Source organism: Ambystoma mexicanum, chromosome 3p (genome assembly GCF_040938575.1).
Source record: "Ambystoma mexicanum isolate Mex_15411 chromosome 3p, UKY_AmexF1_1, whole genome shotgun sequence".
In the NCBI taxonomy this organism is placed as follows: domain Eukaryota; kingdom Metazoa; phylum Chordata; class Amphibia; order Caudata; family Ambystomatidae; genus Ambystoma; species Ambystoma mexicanum.
In genome coordinates, this window is record NC_090925.1 from 803,498,505 (window position 1) to 803,513,595 (window position 15,091).

The following is a 15,091-nucleotide window of genomic DNA, read 5'->3' on the forward strand; positions in this document are numbered from 1 at the left end:
ATTGCTGCAGCGATCACTGATGGCTGTGTTTAGGAGTGAAATGACCAGCACTCCATTTTGGATTGGAGCTGACTGTAATTCGATCCAGTTTTATACACTGGTTCTGGGCAGGGTCTTTTCCCATAGTTCGAGAGCCTACTTGAGCATGTCTTTTTGAATTCCAGCTGGCTCTAATTTTGAATGGCACTGGGTGTAGGTCACCTGACTCCAAGTACTGATTTACCCTGATAATGCTATCATACAAGACCTTGGTAGATGTGGGTGGCACTCCTTACTCCGCTAGTTGTGCAGACTGATAAAGGGAGGTAGGAACTTTCTGAGCACCCTTGGTTTGTAGGGTTTAGTCAGAGGAGGCAGCAGTGGAGGTAATGACGGGATGAGATTGGTCAGACACCACTTTAGACTTTAATTCTGGCTGAGCCTCTAAAATGCCATGCCCAAATAAACCATGTCCTGAGCCAGCATGGGTGACACAACCTCCTTTAATAAAGTCCTTTTTATGGTTTCCGGGCAGTTCAATGCATCAACCTTTCAATTTGTCATAGAACGTTTCCTCTGTAGATTAGTGCACTAGGCAGAGGGTTGGCTCCGACATTTGAATTCTACAGCCTTGTGGAGGCTGCATCCCATTGCATGCTTGGATACAGAACCATAATTGACTTGGGAGGGGGTGGTGAGTCTAGGAGATGCTTCTCCCTTATGGGGAGCCAACCACTGTATATTTTAATTATAGCGCACCAGGGCAGAGGCGCAAGGACAGACAAAAACAAAGAGCTGTTGGGCATGGAGGACCAGCAAGGAGGCTAAATTATTCAAACAAAAAGGCTATAGATGAGCAGGCCCTAGGGTGCAGAGGAAGGGCATTCCACAAGCATGGTGCCAATGTAGGGATCGCCTAGCTGCTGACACATGATCGGGTGGTCAAGGGTTTGCAAAAATCCAAACAGCCTTGTTTTGCAGTACCTGAAGACCATTTAAGTTCCCCTTTCCCTATGCCCTAAAGCAGGGTAGCACAATTGGAGGAATCGAGGAATGGTCTGATTTTGGAGGAATGATCTTACTAAGCTGCTCTGTGAGCTTTCATGGTAAGCTAACTTTGGAAAGGGTTGTCTGAGTAAAATCCACAATTTCAAAGGAGCTGTATGCATTGTTCAGACTTCGTATTTTAGGTGCAGTGCCAACAATCATTTCAGTTTTGGCGTTTACATACCATCCAGGTATGTATGAATTTATAGGTGGTATTAATGGTCATTGAATCTTGAGTGATTGCCTGAAAGCAGAATAAGGCTCTGCGTAGTTGGCCTATATTATGCCTTCTGAACCGCTAGAATGAGGCTATGGAGGTGAGCCCGCTAAGCAAGACCCTCCCTAGGGGTCTGGGAAAGCTGGACCTTACTGGGAGCAACTTCTCTCTAGGTGATGAGGACTCTCATTCCTTTAAGGAACTTACTCTGAGGCATACGCTCTGCGTATATGGGAGTGGAAAAGACTTCTATTCGGTTTTGCATTCCAGTCCCATTGAAATTGCCCTATATCATTGACTCAAAGTAATGCCTGAATCCCCTTTAGCTCAGTAGCTGACAAACAATACGCCCCTTTGAAGGACAGCAAGAATAGAGACAAACCTTGAATGGAGGAGGAAGAAGCCTATGAAAAGGCGAGCCTCTGATGTGCAAACCTCCTAGAGCGGCAGAACTACACTGCACTACACTGAGCGGTAGTGTGGGGAACCAAAGAATCTACGCTGTAGGGCTAGCACCAAGAAGGTCTACATCGCTGAACGGAGATTGGCGAAGAACTATCTTAACTGTTAGTGTGACCATGCTGCAGCAGTGGTGGGTCTGGAGCCTGAGAATGGACACCAAGACAAGGGAGCACTGGAAATAATCCTCTGCTCTTTGTGAGGATCAACAAGGCTTGCAGGAAAAGAACACCAGACACACCATCCCACTGAAGCACACCCAATGGCAGAAAAGGTACCACGTTACCCATGGTGGAGTGAGATGAGTGGTTTTAAACAAAGGGAGAGATATGGTGATCAGAATACCGAAGGGGCCTAGAGGGCCCTAAGGATTTTGAGACATTGCTTGACTCATTGAGGTTCCCTTTTGGTAACCATCTATACAAGGCGCAGTATTGGAACGTAAAGGTCAAAGTTGCTGGAAACTGAATAAAGGGTGTAACCCCTCCCAGAACTTGAGATATTTTGTTTAAACAAAGATGTGCACATTTTCTGTGGCACTGACTTATTCTTTTATGAACTATCAAGAATGAACTTTTTGTCCAATGACAATACTGAGATCTGACGAACATTGGCCGGACAAAGCAAGAGCTGGGAGACTACAGTGGTAGGGTCAGATGGGGATGGGATTTGGTCCAAGGACTATTAACAATTGAGAAGCGCCCTTAATTTAGTTTGCAGGCTGGGAGATCCCTCATAGCAATGGGGACAGATGTGCCTTTTCCTTTGTCATTTAATGAAATGTGAACGATGGGTCCGGCAATCCGGTTTCTAAAGAAACTGACTTTGGATTTCCTGGCAATTTCTCAGGAACTGGAAACCTGCGAGACCAAATAGTCATCCCTCAAAGGCAATTTCCCCTGCTCACTATATAATTTGCTCCTGTAGCATTTCAGACTTGACATAAAGGGGTCTCGATGCATATCTTCACTTGAGCAAATACTGTTTGGTCAGGTAGTCCTTCGTACCATTTGTGACTAGACTAGTGATTGGAGTCTAAACCTGGATTTTGCATGGTCTGGGAATTCCCTCTGAAGCAATGTGAACTTGCTTGAATGCATGTTGGTCCTTAAAGTGACTAATGTAATCTTATTACTTAGTCCCCTTTCTTCATCCCCCTCTATTCCACCCCCCTCATCTCCACTAAATTAAGGTTAGTATGGAATTAGCTGGGCGGAGCGGGGGGGGGGCAGCGAGAGAACAGAGTGGAGCCAACCAGGGATGGATGTGTGTACTCAATCGCTTGGTATGCAGTGAGTCCAACCATTTACTCTGTGGTTTTCTACTTCACATCTTCTTGGTCATCTTATTTTATCCTTGTGGCTTGTATGGGTGAAGGGGTGAGGTCGGAGCTGGGAGGTGGTGGTCATGGGGAACCCCATTACAGGAAAAGTAGTCTGCAGATGCAGTCTATTCTTTTTGTAATGGTCTTTCGCTGTTCAAAAGGCGGATCCCCTTTGGATGGACACATACAAGTATTAAATGGGATTGCTAGGAATACAATAGTTACAATGGTGTTAAAACCGGTTTTGTTTGCTCTCGAAATTTGGAGGAAGCCTAATTTGTATTAAATACGTGATCAAGGTTCTGGCACCTGTAGCACTCTTGCTGCACACCCCCAACCAGGCAGAAACAATTACCATCAATCATGAAGCTCCTCACCAAACCTGGCTCTCAAGACATTGGTTTATTACGTGCAAGGCCTTCCCTCCAGGGTACGTTCATTGTGCATAACCGAATCGGCAGGGCCATTGCTATCCTGTACAAATCCTACCTCCATTTCACACTGGGGAATAAGCATGCAACTCGGACTGCAAATCCCTCCTAGTAAAACGACTCCTCCCCCTCATTGCTTCCTGCTCATACATAGACCCCTGTGATAAAACCAATGCTTTGCAGAAAACCTTTAACTCTGTAGCAGCCATTTATTTTTGAACCCCGTCCTCACGCTGCTACAGGACTTCAACATTTGGTTCGATGTCTAACATAACCCCATCTCACTATATACACCCATGACACAGTAGCTTCTGGATACCCTGCATCTGACACAACTAGTATCAGCACTTGCCCATTCTGCAGAGCATACACTAGATGCAATCTTTAGCTCTCCTGAACTAGGACCCCTTCTTCCGCCTCACTCACTAGTCTGGACTGACAATGCAGCCATCCTGTTCACTCTCGATTGTAGAGGCCACCTATCCACCCACCACCATGGAAGAAAGTAAAGACCTGGCTTCTGGCCACCCTATCACTCCAGTTGGGCCAGATCTCCATCCGCCACTTTGATGGCTCTCGGAAGCTCTCAGCCCACTCACCCCAATCAGATTCTTCTAACAGACAGGGATTCTTCCCCAGATGTTCAAATCCCAGAACCACACCCTAGAACGCAGATGGTGGGCAAACCTGTTGCAGAATAGAACAAACTATGCCCATCGGCTCAAAGCCTACAGGGCTGAAATCTTCTTTCTGGAGTAGAATCACTAATGCCCCAGAACTCCATAAGCTTAGTGATTTCAAGGCCCTGCCGCTTACTCCTCAGACCAGTTCTACAACAAAGCCCTTGAAAGAAACCTTGTCACTAAAATAGCTCTGTTATGCCTACCTTGCAGCATCCATGACAGGGTTTTCAGGTCTGCCCCCAGCTTGCTTGCTCATATATTCCATCTGTAATCTTCCACCCTGAATTATTAAAGCAGCTGTCTAGCAGCTGCCCCTCGGGATCACCTGGAAACCCCTGTCGTATGATCTTAAACCTGTGCTGGCAAATCACAAGGCCTATGAGTAACTCTTCTCTCGCCTCTGGGACATTCCCAGCAGAATTCAAGATCCCATGCACCAAACCACCCTCAACCCCTTTCAGGTGACCAACTACAGACTTCTCTCAAATAAACCGATTCATAGCTAAATTATTTGACCAAACCGGCTACACCCAGCTATGCCTTCTTACAGAAACCAACCACCTCCTCAAACAATCCAATGTAGCTTGAGACCCCATAATGGGAACTGAATTGTGCTTAGTCTACATCTGGGATGATCTCAAAAGAACCACTGCACTCAATTCTTCTTGACCTCTCAGCAACCTTCAACACCATTGACCGCCTCACCCTTGGGGACAACTCTCCTGTCGGATGCAGCTCTGAAGAGGTATTCCCCCCCCGCCCCAACAGATCCCAAATATTTAACATGCTTCTTGACTCCATGCTTGTTACACACCACAGGATGCCCCCCCGCTCTTTAAATTCTACCTGAGACCACTGTCACGGCATGTCTTTCTAAAACTACTGATACCCAAATTGTCTTCAAAACCCCTAAGGCATGAGCTGCTCCTCGCACCTCATGCCTTACAAAAATCGGCCACTGGATGACTAACCAACTCCTTTTCAACCTTGGAAAAACCGATCTGTCAAGACTACCCTCTTCCCCCCCCTCCACCTCTAACATAGTAAAACTCCTAGGATGAACTATGGACTCAGACTTGACACTATTCCACCACATCAACTCTAATGAAATCCTGCTACATACACTTGTGCATGCTCTGCATCTTCCCCCTACCTGACCTTCCCACACAGTTGCTGCAATTGTGGCCATTGTCCTCTGGACGGGATGTGGGGGGGCCTGCATCACAACTTAAAGCTCCAATGGATACAAAACACTGCAGAAAGTTTTCTTCTTGCTTTAGACCCTAGAGAACACATTGCACCTGCCCTCCATGTCCTTCACTGGCTGCCAATCAGGTGACGTTCCACCTTCAAGGTTGTGCATCACCCACTGAGCACTGCACTAGAGCAGAGTATCTGCAACCCACTCACCTTACAGGCCCACAAACGAAGATCTGGCACATCTCCTCTTCCCAGTCACTTAATTGACCAGAAGGGTGGCAGGTGAGATAAGGGGGCAGTTTTTAACAGTCCAAGCTTCCAATATCTGAAACTATCTGCTGCATAGAGCATCACCTTGCTTTCTAGAAGGCTCTCAAGACTTGCTGCTCCCCTCTGCATACTGTCAGTTCACCAAGCAGTGGCCTAGGTCAGAGATCCAGACATGAGGCTAGGGCACCCTGATTCACCAAATGACAAAATGAGACGCCAAGGTCGTACTTGGTGTGATGTCGGGTGGGTGTTGGTGATGACACCTGACATGAATGATGGGCCTGAACTAGGCCAGATGGCGCAGCACTTCGCTGCGCACAAAGGAACACACAACCACTCCTGAGGCTGCATAAACCCGGACTGGCGCTGACACGCCAGTTCCGGTGATGCCTTTATGGCCACTCTTCCCGCTCCTGACACGTGACCCGGACTCACTCCGGCATGTGGCATCATTCTTCCCCCAACTTGGAATGTTATTTTCCACAACCTTTAACAATGACATATCACAACAGGTGGTCTATTCTAGTCTCTCAGGTTCTGTCCGGGCAGGACCACCTGCTGGTAGATTCCATCTACAACGTACCCCTGGAGGCGGGACTACTGTTTTGGCCTCTCCCGCAGGTGGTATTGGGGGTGGCTCCTCTCAGGATCGTCTGCCAGAGGGCTCTCGGGCTGAACTTCATCTTCTTGCCGGTTCGGCGTCCTTGTCTCCCATGGCATTTCATATGTTCCGGGTGCCATTCGGCCTTGTGGTCGACATGGTGATCTGGTATCTTCACTTGTGGCTCTTGGGCTTTCTTTCCATAGCTCGGGCGGTACTTTCCTGAAGTGATGTTCCTCGTCACTGTCTCGCTTCCCCTGGTGGCAGTGATCATGCTGTGATTCGCGGCGCTGATTGTCCAGGGTTGGAATTCGAAATGCAGGGACCTCATCTTGGACATGGCTCGGTTCTTGACTATAACCTTGTTCCCGGTGGCGGGCCCGTCTAGTGATGCTCTCCTACGTTTGTTGGTCCTCCTGGCATCTATGGCTGAGAGGTCTGGCTCAGGTGCTACCGACCTTGGATGTACGGGGAACTCCACTTGTATGGGTACCCCAAACATGGGTGCTGCTGGGCTGATTCCTGTCGGAGTGGGGTCTGCCTGTGGGTCCTCAAGAAATTATATACTGCCTTTAGCCAGGAGTGTCCCCATTCCTTTGCGACGTGGATGACTTTGTTGAGTGATCCCATGAATTGTTCAGCATCGTCATTTGCCTGTGGCCATCCTGGGTGATCCGCTTGTGTCGTACGTTAAGATCCTGGAAGAATTGGCGTAGCTCCTGGCTGGTGAAGGGTGGTCCGTTGACGCTTTTGATTTTTGATGGGATTCTGCATATTGCAAATATATTCTCTAATGCTAGAGTCATGGTCTCAGCGTTGGTTGACGCTACGTGTTCAACTTCGGGATACCGGCTGAACTTGTCAACCAGGACGAGTAGGTAGTCTCCTGCAATCGTGCAGTAATCGATGCTGACGCTCCCTCCGTTTGCTGCTTCACGGGGCACTGATAATTGGCTCTGGGTTCTCGGCTCTCTTGGTGGCTTGGCAGGCTGCACAGGACGCCACAATCCATCACTCGCTGTTGCATGTTGGGCATCCACATCCTGGATTTTAGGTACTGTTTTCACAATGCCTTTGTGCCCGCTGTGGGCTAGTTTGAGAGCCCTATCTTCTAGTGATGCGGACAACACTATTCAGTGGCCTTTGTGTATTACCCCTTCGGGAGCTACTGTAAATTTGTGGCAGATCCCGAACAGTGTTTAAAGTTTCACTTGGGCAGATGTGGTGCGCTGAGCCATGGAGGTCAAGAAGTTCCAATTCCCTGACTGGATGGCGAGGGTGGTGTGGGTCGAAATGGCGTCTGCCTCCATCTTGTGGGCCTCCGTCTTGTGGGCTATCTCTTGCAGGGTCAGGGCCCGTGGTCGGGCGCAGGCTACTACGTGGCACACGTTCGTCTGTCTCCGTCGCATGGCATTCTACCTGATCTGTGGCGAGACAGGTAATCGGCTGGGTTTTCCACCCCTGCCCGGTACTCTGTGGTATGGCTGGAGTTGTAGCATCCACCTTTCGATGCGTGCTAGGGGATGTGGCGCTGATCCTCTGAATATTGGAATGAGTGGTTTGTGGTCAGAGAACACTTTTGCTTCTTTGCCCAGCAGGTCGACTTTGAAGTGTCTGCATCCCCACAATTGCGAGGGCCTCCTTTTCTATGTGCATTTAATTTTGTTCAGTTTTGGTTAGCTCACAACTGGCAAAACGTCCCATCGTTGTCAGTTTGGGTAAGCACAGCCCCTAGGCCGACTGGTCTGGCGTCGACTAGGAGTTCCGTGTGTCTAAATGTCAAAGAATGCCATCGTTGTGGAGGCAGATTGTGTGTCCTTGATTCGCTGGAAAGCTTGTTGGTGAGTGGGCGACCACGGCCACTTTTGGTCCTTTTTTGTTTGTTCGCGGAGGGGACTTGCAATGTGGCAAGGTCTGGGATGAACCTCGCAAAGTGCATTGCCATTCCCATTCCCATGAAGCTCCTTACTTCTGTGGCGGATTGCAGGGCCTTGGTGCTCTTGATGTAATTGACTTTCGCAGGATCCGGTGACACCCCTTTTGCGTTATGTATCCGAAGCATAATAATTTTCCAAATTCGCACTTTTAGGCATTTGGGGTCAGTCCGGCTTCCTCTAGTCTGTGTAGGACTGCCACAAGGCGCTTGAGGTGGTCCTTTTCGTTGGATGCATATACAATGATGTCATCACTGTTTGTTGTCCCTTCCAGGCCCGTAAGAACTTTCCGGATCTCGTGCTGAAATACTTCAGCTGCTGATATTCCGAAATTTAAACGCTTGTAGCGTCTCAGTCCGAGGAGGGAGGAGAACGTGGTGATGTATCTCGACTCCTTGGCTAGTTTGAGTTGGTGGTAACCAGACCTAAGGTCGAGCTTTCTGAATATTGTTGCCCCCATTAGGTTGACAATGAGTTCATCTTTTGTTGGTGTAAGGTAGCGTTCCCTCCCGATGGCTGCATTGGGGAGCTTCATGTTTATACAGATTCGTACTGCGTTGGGTTGTTTGGGCTTTTTCGCGACTGCCATGGGGGATACCCACGGGGTTGTTCCCGAGGGCTTCTGTTATGCCAGCCTTTTCCAGTTTGTCCAGTTCTTTCTCCACTGCTTCTCTCATGTGGAATGGTACTTGGCGGTGGTGTACAGCTTTTGGCTCGATAGTGGGGTCAATGTGGAGTTTGATAGACCTGCGCCTCAGGCACCCGATGTCTTGGAATACCTTGTGATGTTGATTTCCGTGTTGGATGCTGAAGGCAAATTGACTTAATCTCAGCTTTTCTGTGGTTCTGCAGCTTAGTAGTGTTTCGCAGCCAGCGTTGATGACGTAGACTCTTGCTCGGCACATGGTGTTGTGGGAGAAGTCCGATTTGAATGACCCTTGCACCGGCAGGGGTTTCTTGCAGCCGCATGCATATGGTCTAACTTTTCTTTCTTGGAGTTTGGGTGTTGGGCGAAGTTTGTCGAATGCTGATACTGGCATTACGTTAACAGTTGCGCCCATGTCTGACTACTCGCAGTGGCTTTGCGTTGGACACGACCGTGCATGATGGCCTATTCCGTTGTCTGGACCGTTGCAGTTCGATGGCAGAGATGAGGTGTATGCGATGTACTCTTTTGCTAGGTTTCCTTCGTTTTTCTTTGTCCCGTCTGTTGGGCGATGCGCTGTCATCGCTTTTGCTTGTGTCCGGTGACCTCTGGGTGTGGTCTACAGCTCTCACCCTACCCTTCTTGCTTGGTTGGCAAGGTGTTTCTCGGGGCGCGAACTTCTTTCGGAGTTCTTGTGTCTGCCGCAGTGTTTGCTCTCGGTCGCTTTTGTTTGGTGTATTTAGGCAGACTGCTGCATAGTGGTTGAGGCAGTTGCGCTTGCGGCACGTTGATCCCCAAGTGGGGCAAGGTTCTCCTCTATGCCATGGGCCACCGCACCATTTGCATGCATTGTCTACCTTGTGACGTTTGGGGCTTGGAGGTGTTTCCTCTTCGCTCGCTTTGTTCTCGGGTGTTCTGGTGCATCGATTATGGCTGCAATGTCTTCTATTGGCTTGGGGTTGTCGAGCGGGAGTTGTTGGATTGCTGCCTCGATTACCGCTACCGGGTCCACTGTTTGTTCGCGAAGGCGCGCCATTTAGAGAATTCCGGACAGGCATACATTTCTCTCCGATAGGATAGCCCTCAGTTTTTCGGATGAAATCCTATTTATTGTTTGGAGACGGATGGCAAACTCTTCGTTGGGGAACTCGCAGCCGACTGCCATTTCGCATAGGCGGGCATGGAATTTGTCCACTTTCATTTTCTTGCTGTCTGGCCATGCAGAAATGGAAGCGGTCATAGTCCGGATTGAGGTCGGGCCTGAACATGTTAGTGAGTGCGTTCTTTGCAGCATCGTAGTTGTCCGCGTCTCCGTGGTCTGGGATGGCGTTGAATAGGCGTAACGCCGCTGCTCTGATTTTGAGCAAGAGGAACGTGCGTTTCTTCTTTGCTATTGTGATTTCCCTTGCGTCAAGTTGCATTTCAAACTGTTGCAGCCAGATTTCCCAGCAAATGGTTGCTCCGGTGGTGAAAGGGTCAAAAGGCGGCATGAGTGTGGTGCGCACTGGGTCGGGGTGATCTGGGTTGGCACCCCTCCTTGTTGATGGGCTCGCGCTAGCTCTCGAGCGGCTTGTGTCGGCGTTGGACATGGTTCTTTACGTGAGATGGGCGTCCCTTAATGCAGTGGGTGCAGCCACAGGTGGTGGTGGGGGCTGCACAGTGGTAGCGGGGGCTCCACCCTTCTTTGGGTGAGAGGGGCTCCATGTAGTCCCAGGCTTGTCCCTGGATTGCACTCGCCGTGTCCTGAAGTAGATGCCTGTGGGTGCTTGACTTAATACTTGTTGTCTGCAGTGCTGTGGATGAGACTAGGCTTCCCGGCGTGTTCATGTTCCTTGTGGAACTTGGGGGTGTGAGACTCCGCTTCTGCGCGTATTGATATGCGGCCTGGCGGGATGTTGATGGGCCTCATAGAGTGTTGGGCCTGAAGTTACGGCTTCCTTCACTCCCGGCATGCGGATCTGCGGCTCATGCTGTGAGCGCGTGGGGCTCTGACATCCCATCCTCGTCGCCAGTGTGATGTCGGTTGGGTGTTGGTGATGGCACCTGACATGAATGATGGGCCTGAACTAGGCCAGATGGCGCGGCGCTTCGCTGCGCACAAAGGAACACACAACTACTCCTGAGGCTGTGTAAACCCAGACTGGTGCTGACACGCCAGTTCCGGTGATGCCTTTATTTCCACTCTCCCCGTCCCTGACAGACTCACTCTGGCACGTGACACCACACTTGGCAGACTGGAATCCTTTCCGCGAAGGGATACGTGTTGCATAACCTCATGGTAAATGGATATCCGCCTCAATTCATTGGTACGTATAGCACTTCAACACAATAGCTGTATCCGTCCCGGCGAACAGCCACCCACCTGCATATATCTAGAATGCAGCAGAGTCCCATGAAAAAATGTCAGTCCAGCTGTGCATGTAATCACTCACCTTGACGCGCCTATTCTCCTGACGGTCTATCCCAGCATCCAACCACTATTCAGATCTCCATGGGTTGCTATCAGGGATTTAATCACCCATAATTAGCTTTTATACTGGTTAAAAAGCACATACATTCTAGAATTCTAATCCACATTTTGGACCAAGGGTGTTCAGCCCACAGCGCTTTGAGGCCATACCAATGGCAGGCGCTATATAAATGCCATATGACATAATATACATGCCCCATTTCATTGGGGAGCTCAGCACTACAAGTCCCAAAAGGCAATTATAAATGCAGGACTTCACTCCCTTTCCCAAACGGAATGGGTCATATCGCCATGTGATATTGCATATGATAACTTCTGTTTTCTCACAGGGCAATGTTGGACTTGGCACTGGATTTTACATACAAGTTTTTAGTGTTTTGGTTTAAATAAAGTTCATGAAAATTACCAATATACATGCTTGACTCAGTTTTGAAATTGCTTCATTTTGCCTAGAAAGACCCGGAGGGTCGAACCGCATCTTGGCTGTGTGACTAAGCATTATTAATTACCTGAATCATTGGTTTTAATAAACTCATTTCAAGCCAGTGATGTGAGGCATTTTCATTACCAGAGTCCGGCTGTTCACCAGAATTCAGTCGCAGCAGGCTTGGTTTCCTGTCCTGCAACTACTTGTTCGGTATCTAGTGGATTGTTTAATAACAAATCCATTGAAAGAAAACCTTTTTGTTGGGGTTAGGAACTGGGGGGACCCCAAAATAAAATGTTCGTTGACATCCATGAAGTATTGGTGAACCTTACTGTTCCACTTGAATACTGTGTTTGTGCTTCTAGGGATGATTCAGCGTCTAGGTGCCCAACGTTATGACTTGACGCCCTGTCCTGGGAGAGTTGACAAAGGTTGAACTCTGCCTTAAAGCATTTCCAGATGCCACTCACTGGAGAGAGCAAAATGGCTGTCTTCAGGTACCACCCCAGTCGCTTATTCCTTAGACACTCAGCCCAAGGTCCAGCCAGATTTTCTGGATTATAGTGAAGCCACCTATGGTGGCAGAAGGGTCCTATACAAGATCACTTGCATTACATATAGTAGGGCATACAAGTGAGAATTCTACTCTGGCAATAACCAACATGTAAATTCATGTCTGGATGTAGTCTGCTGCTTGATTCACTGTAGACACCTGGGTGAGTAGTGATGTGGGCAGCAGTCTAGTATACTCTTTCTATTGCATCTTTAAATGGCCCTGTCTTGCTCCGAACATCTGATGGGAGCGTCACCGGGGTCTATTTGGCAAAAACTGCAAAGGTGGCCGAGCCCTGCTATTGAATGTTTCTGTAGTATGATGCATGTAGGAGTTATAGGGAAGAACTTTATGCTGCTTGTCTTGCCATTTTTAATGTCCAGCGCATTATGAGTACAGTTAATGTCCTACACTGCTGTTTTTTAAGGGTGTATTTTCTTTCATCAGCTCCTTCCTGCTTGACTCTGGATCCTGAAACTGCACACGGCAACCTTCTCTTGTCCGAAGACCTCACCAGTGTACAATATAGCAGCACATGCTGGCGGCCTCTTCAGCCCAAAAGGTTCAGTAAGGCACTGGCTGTCTTGGCATCCCAAGGCTTCACCTCTGGCAGACACTACTGGGAGGTGGATGTGGGGAAAGCATCTGCATGGGTGCTAGGTGTAACCGAAGAGTCCATAAGCAGGAAAGAACATGTTGATCTGATACCTCGTAATGGGGTCTGGATGCTGCGGCTGGATGAGTCTGGCACCTACAAAGCATGCGAGGCACCTTCCAGGGTGCTAGCTCCGACAACCAGACCACAGAAGATTGGTGTGTACCTGGACTTCGAGGAAGCCCTTTTATCCTTCTACAACGCAGAGGACATGTGTCATCTACACACTTTTGGCTTCATCACAAACTCCAAACTCTTTCCCTATTTCCGCTGCTGTGCTAGTAGGTCTCAGGGAAAATCTGAGATTCTCACCATCTGTCACTAGCCTGAGAGAGGAATAATTCTGCACTGTACCCACAGGGTGGCACCAGCCCAGAGTTTCGGAACTGCACCTAGCCTTTTGAATGTTGCTCGACTGCAAACTTGCAATTGGCTTCAAGGATCAACTGTTGGTGTGATACTTTTCTACTAAATGCAGATAGAAAATTTCAGTAGCATGCACAAACATTTTTCGGGAACAGTAAGGAGCTTTATATTGAGCTTTCAATGCACTATATTTTGTTGGGTGACTATTGAGGTGAACTTTTACTTGCTTCAGAGGACAATTCGGAATCTAATCTGGACAATTTTAAGATGCAGGATGAGCAGAACCTGACTTTCCCCTTCCCTGCACCAACCTTGTTCACTATCCCTTTTGCCCATGTATTGGGTTTGTCAACGGCCCCTCTACTGGGCACAAGGATGCTTATTATACAGTTTGTTCTCTCATGTGGATGCTTTGCAGTGTTTTTGTAAAAGGTATGAAAAAATAATTGTGGACCAGAATATTTGGGATAGCCTTATTTAATTTTCTTTCTATTGGTTGATTAGTGAACAGATGCACTTGGCTGGAAACTTGTGAGCCCTACATTCAAACCTAGCCATGAGACCAGTGTGTTAAAATGATGCAGGTCTTCAAAGCATGATTTTTCTATGGAGTTTAATATGCAGCTGTGGTATAAATGACATTGGCACCCAACTTTGGGGTTCTTCAAACCAGCAACAGTATTTGCGCATATTCAGAGCACAAGATTTGTTTCGGAATGCAACCATGTGGGATTTGAGGCCTTGGTAGATGTTCTGTTCTCCCTTCCAAAAATCCACTTCCCTGAGCTGCATTTGCAGCACAGTACTTCAAATATGTACCATTTTAGGGGCATTTACTGTGGGCTGCCAGCATATCAAGATTTTTAATCTTGAAATGTTGACTATAAAGCCAGAAAAGTGTTGCTTGCTTCATCTGCATTTTTCTTTTTTGTTTTAATCCTCCACAGTAGGGCCCTGCAGGTGACCTCATTGGCCATGGTCACACCAGGTAATTGCTGTATGTATGGATCACCTTTTCTGCTAAGATGCATTGTAATCCTTGAACTATTCAAGTTTCATTGGTATTACGCTTAGCACTAGCACGGTGGGTTTGGGGTGCTTTCCCCTTTCACTTGATTTAGGATTGCACTTCTCCAAGGTTGCATCGGAGCAGCCCCACAATTGTCTAAGACGTGGTCATTAAGGCCAAGGGGTGTGTACATATACTGCTTAATAAGGCACTGATGCAGCTGGCTTTCAGAGCACCGATCTGTGGGTCCAAAGTATTCTGAGGTGGAGAGTACAGGAAGCTAATTGTGTCCTTAGAAATCCCCAATTGCCGCACATCCATATGTGGGGGAAGGGGCCCAGTTTAAATATCGAGACCTCGCCATTTCCTTTAGGGCTCTAGGAAGACCACCATGCAGAGGTGAGGGGCTCTGCTTTCAGGGTTACATGGATGCAGAGTTCAGATACACCAATTGTTTTATGTTGTCTTGAATTGTTATTTTTAATGTCTTCCAAATGTTTTTTAGATTTAAATTTATTCTTAAATAAAATATATTTTTATACACCAGCCATGAATAGCCTTATTTATTTCATTCAGGAAGGTGGCCAGCCTCTCCTGGACAGAAGTAGCCAATCACTTGTATTCACTTCAAATATGTTCCAGCGCATTTCTGTACACGCATTCAGACTGGTGTGGAGGACTAGAACATCTGCATGAAAGATGTATGTGTCACTGTCTAATAGGTGCAGGAAATTGTCTTGTTTACAACTGGCTACCTGCAAAACTGCCTTAGTAGCCATTAAATTTGGCTTGGACACAACAAATCAGAAGCACTTTCAGG

At 48.0% G+C, this 15,091-nt stretch overlaps 1 protein-coding gene across 1 annotated transcript in view; it reads left to right on the top strand.

Annotated features, from left to right (window-relative positions):
* Positions 1-14,817, top strand: part of LOC138580905 (zinc-binding protein A33-like) — a 138,819-nt gene extending 124,002 nt beyond the window's left edge. Inside the window, exon 7 of the mRNA XM_069651823.1 lies at positions 12,689-14,817. Within this exon, the coding sequence (XP_069507924.1) occupies positions 12,689-13,221 (533 nt within the window). The 3' untranslated portion in view covers positions 13,222-14,817. The remainder of the gene's footprint in view (positions 1-12,688) is intronic.
* Positions 14,818-15,091: the final 274 nt, after the last annotated feature.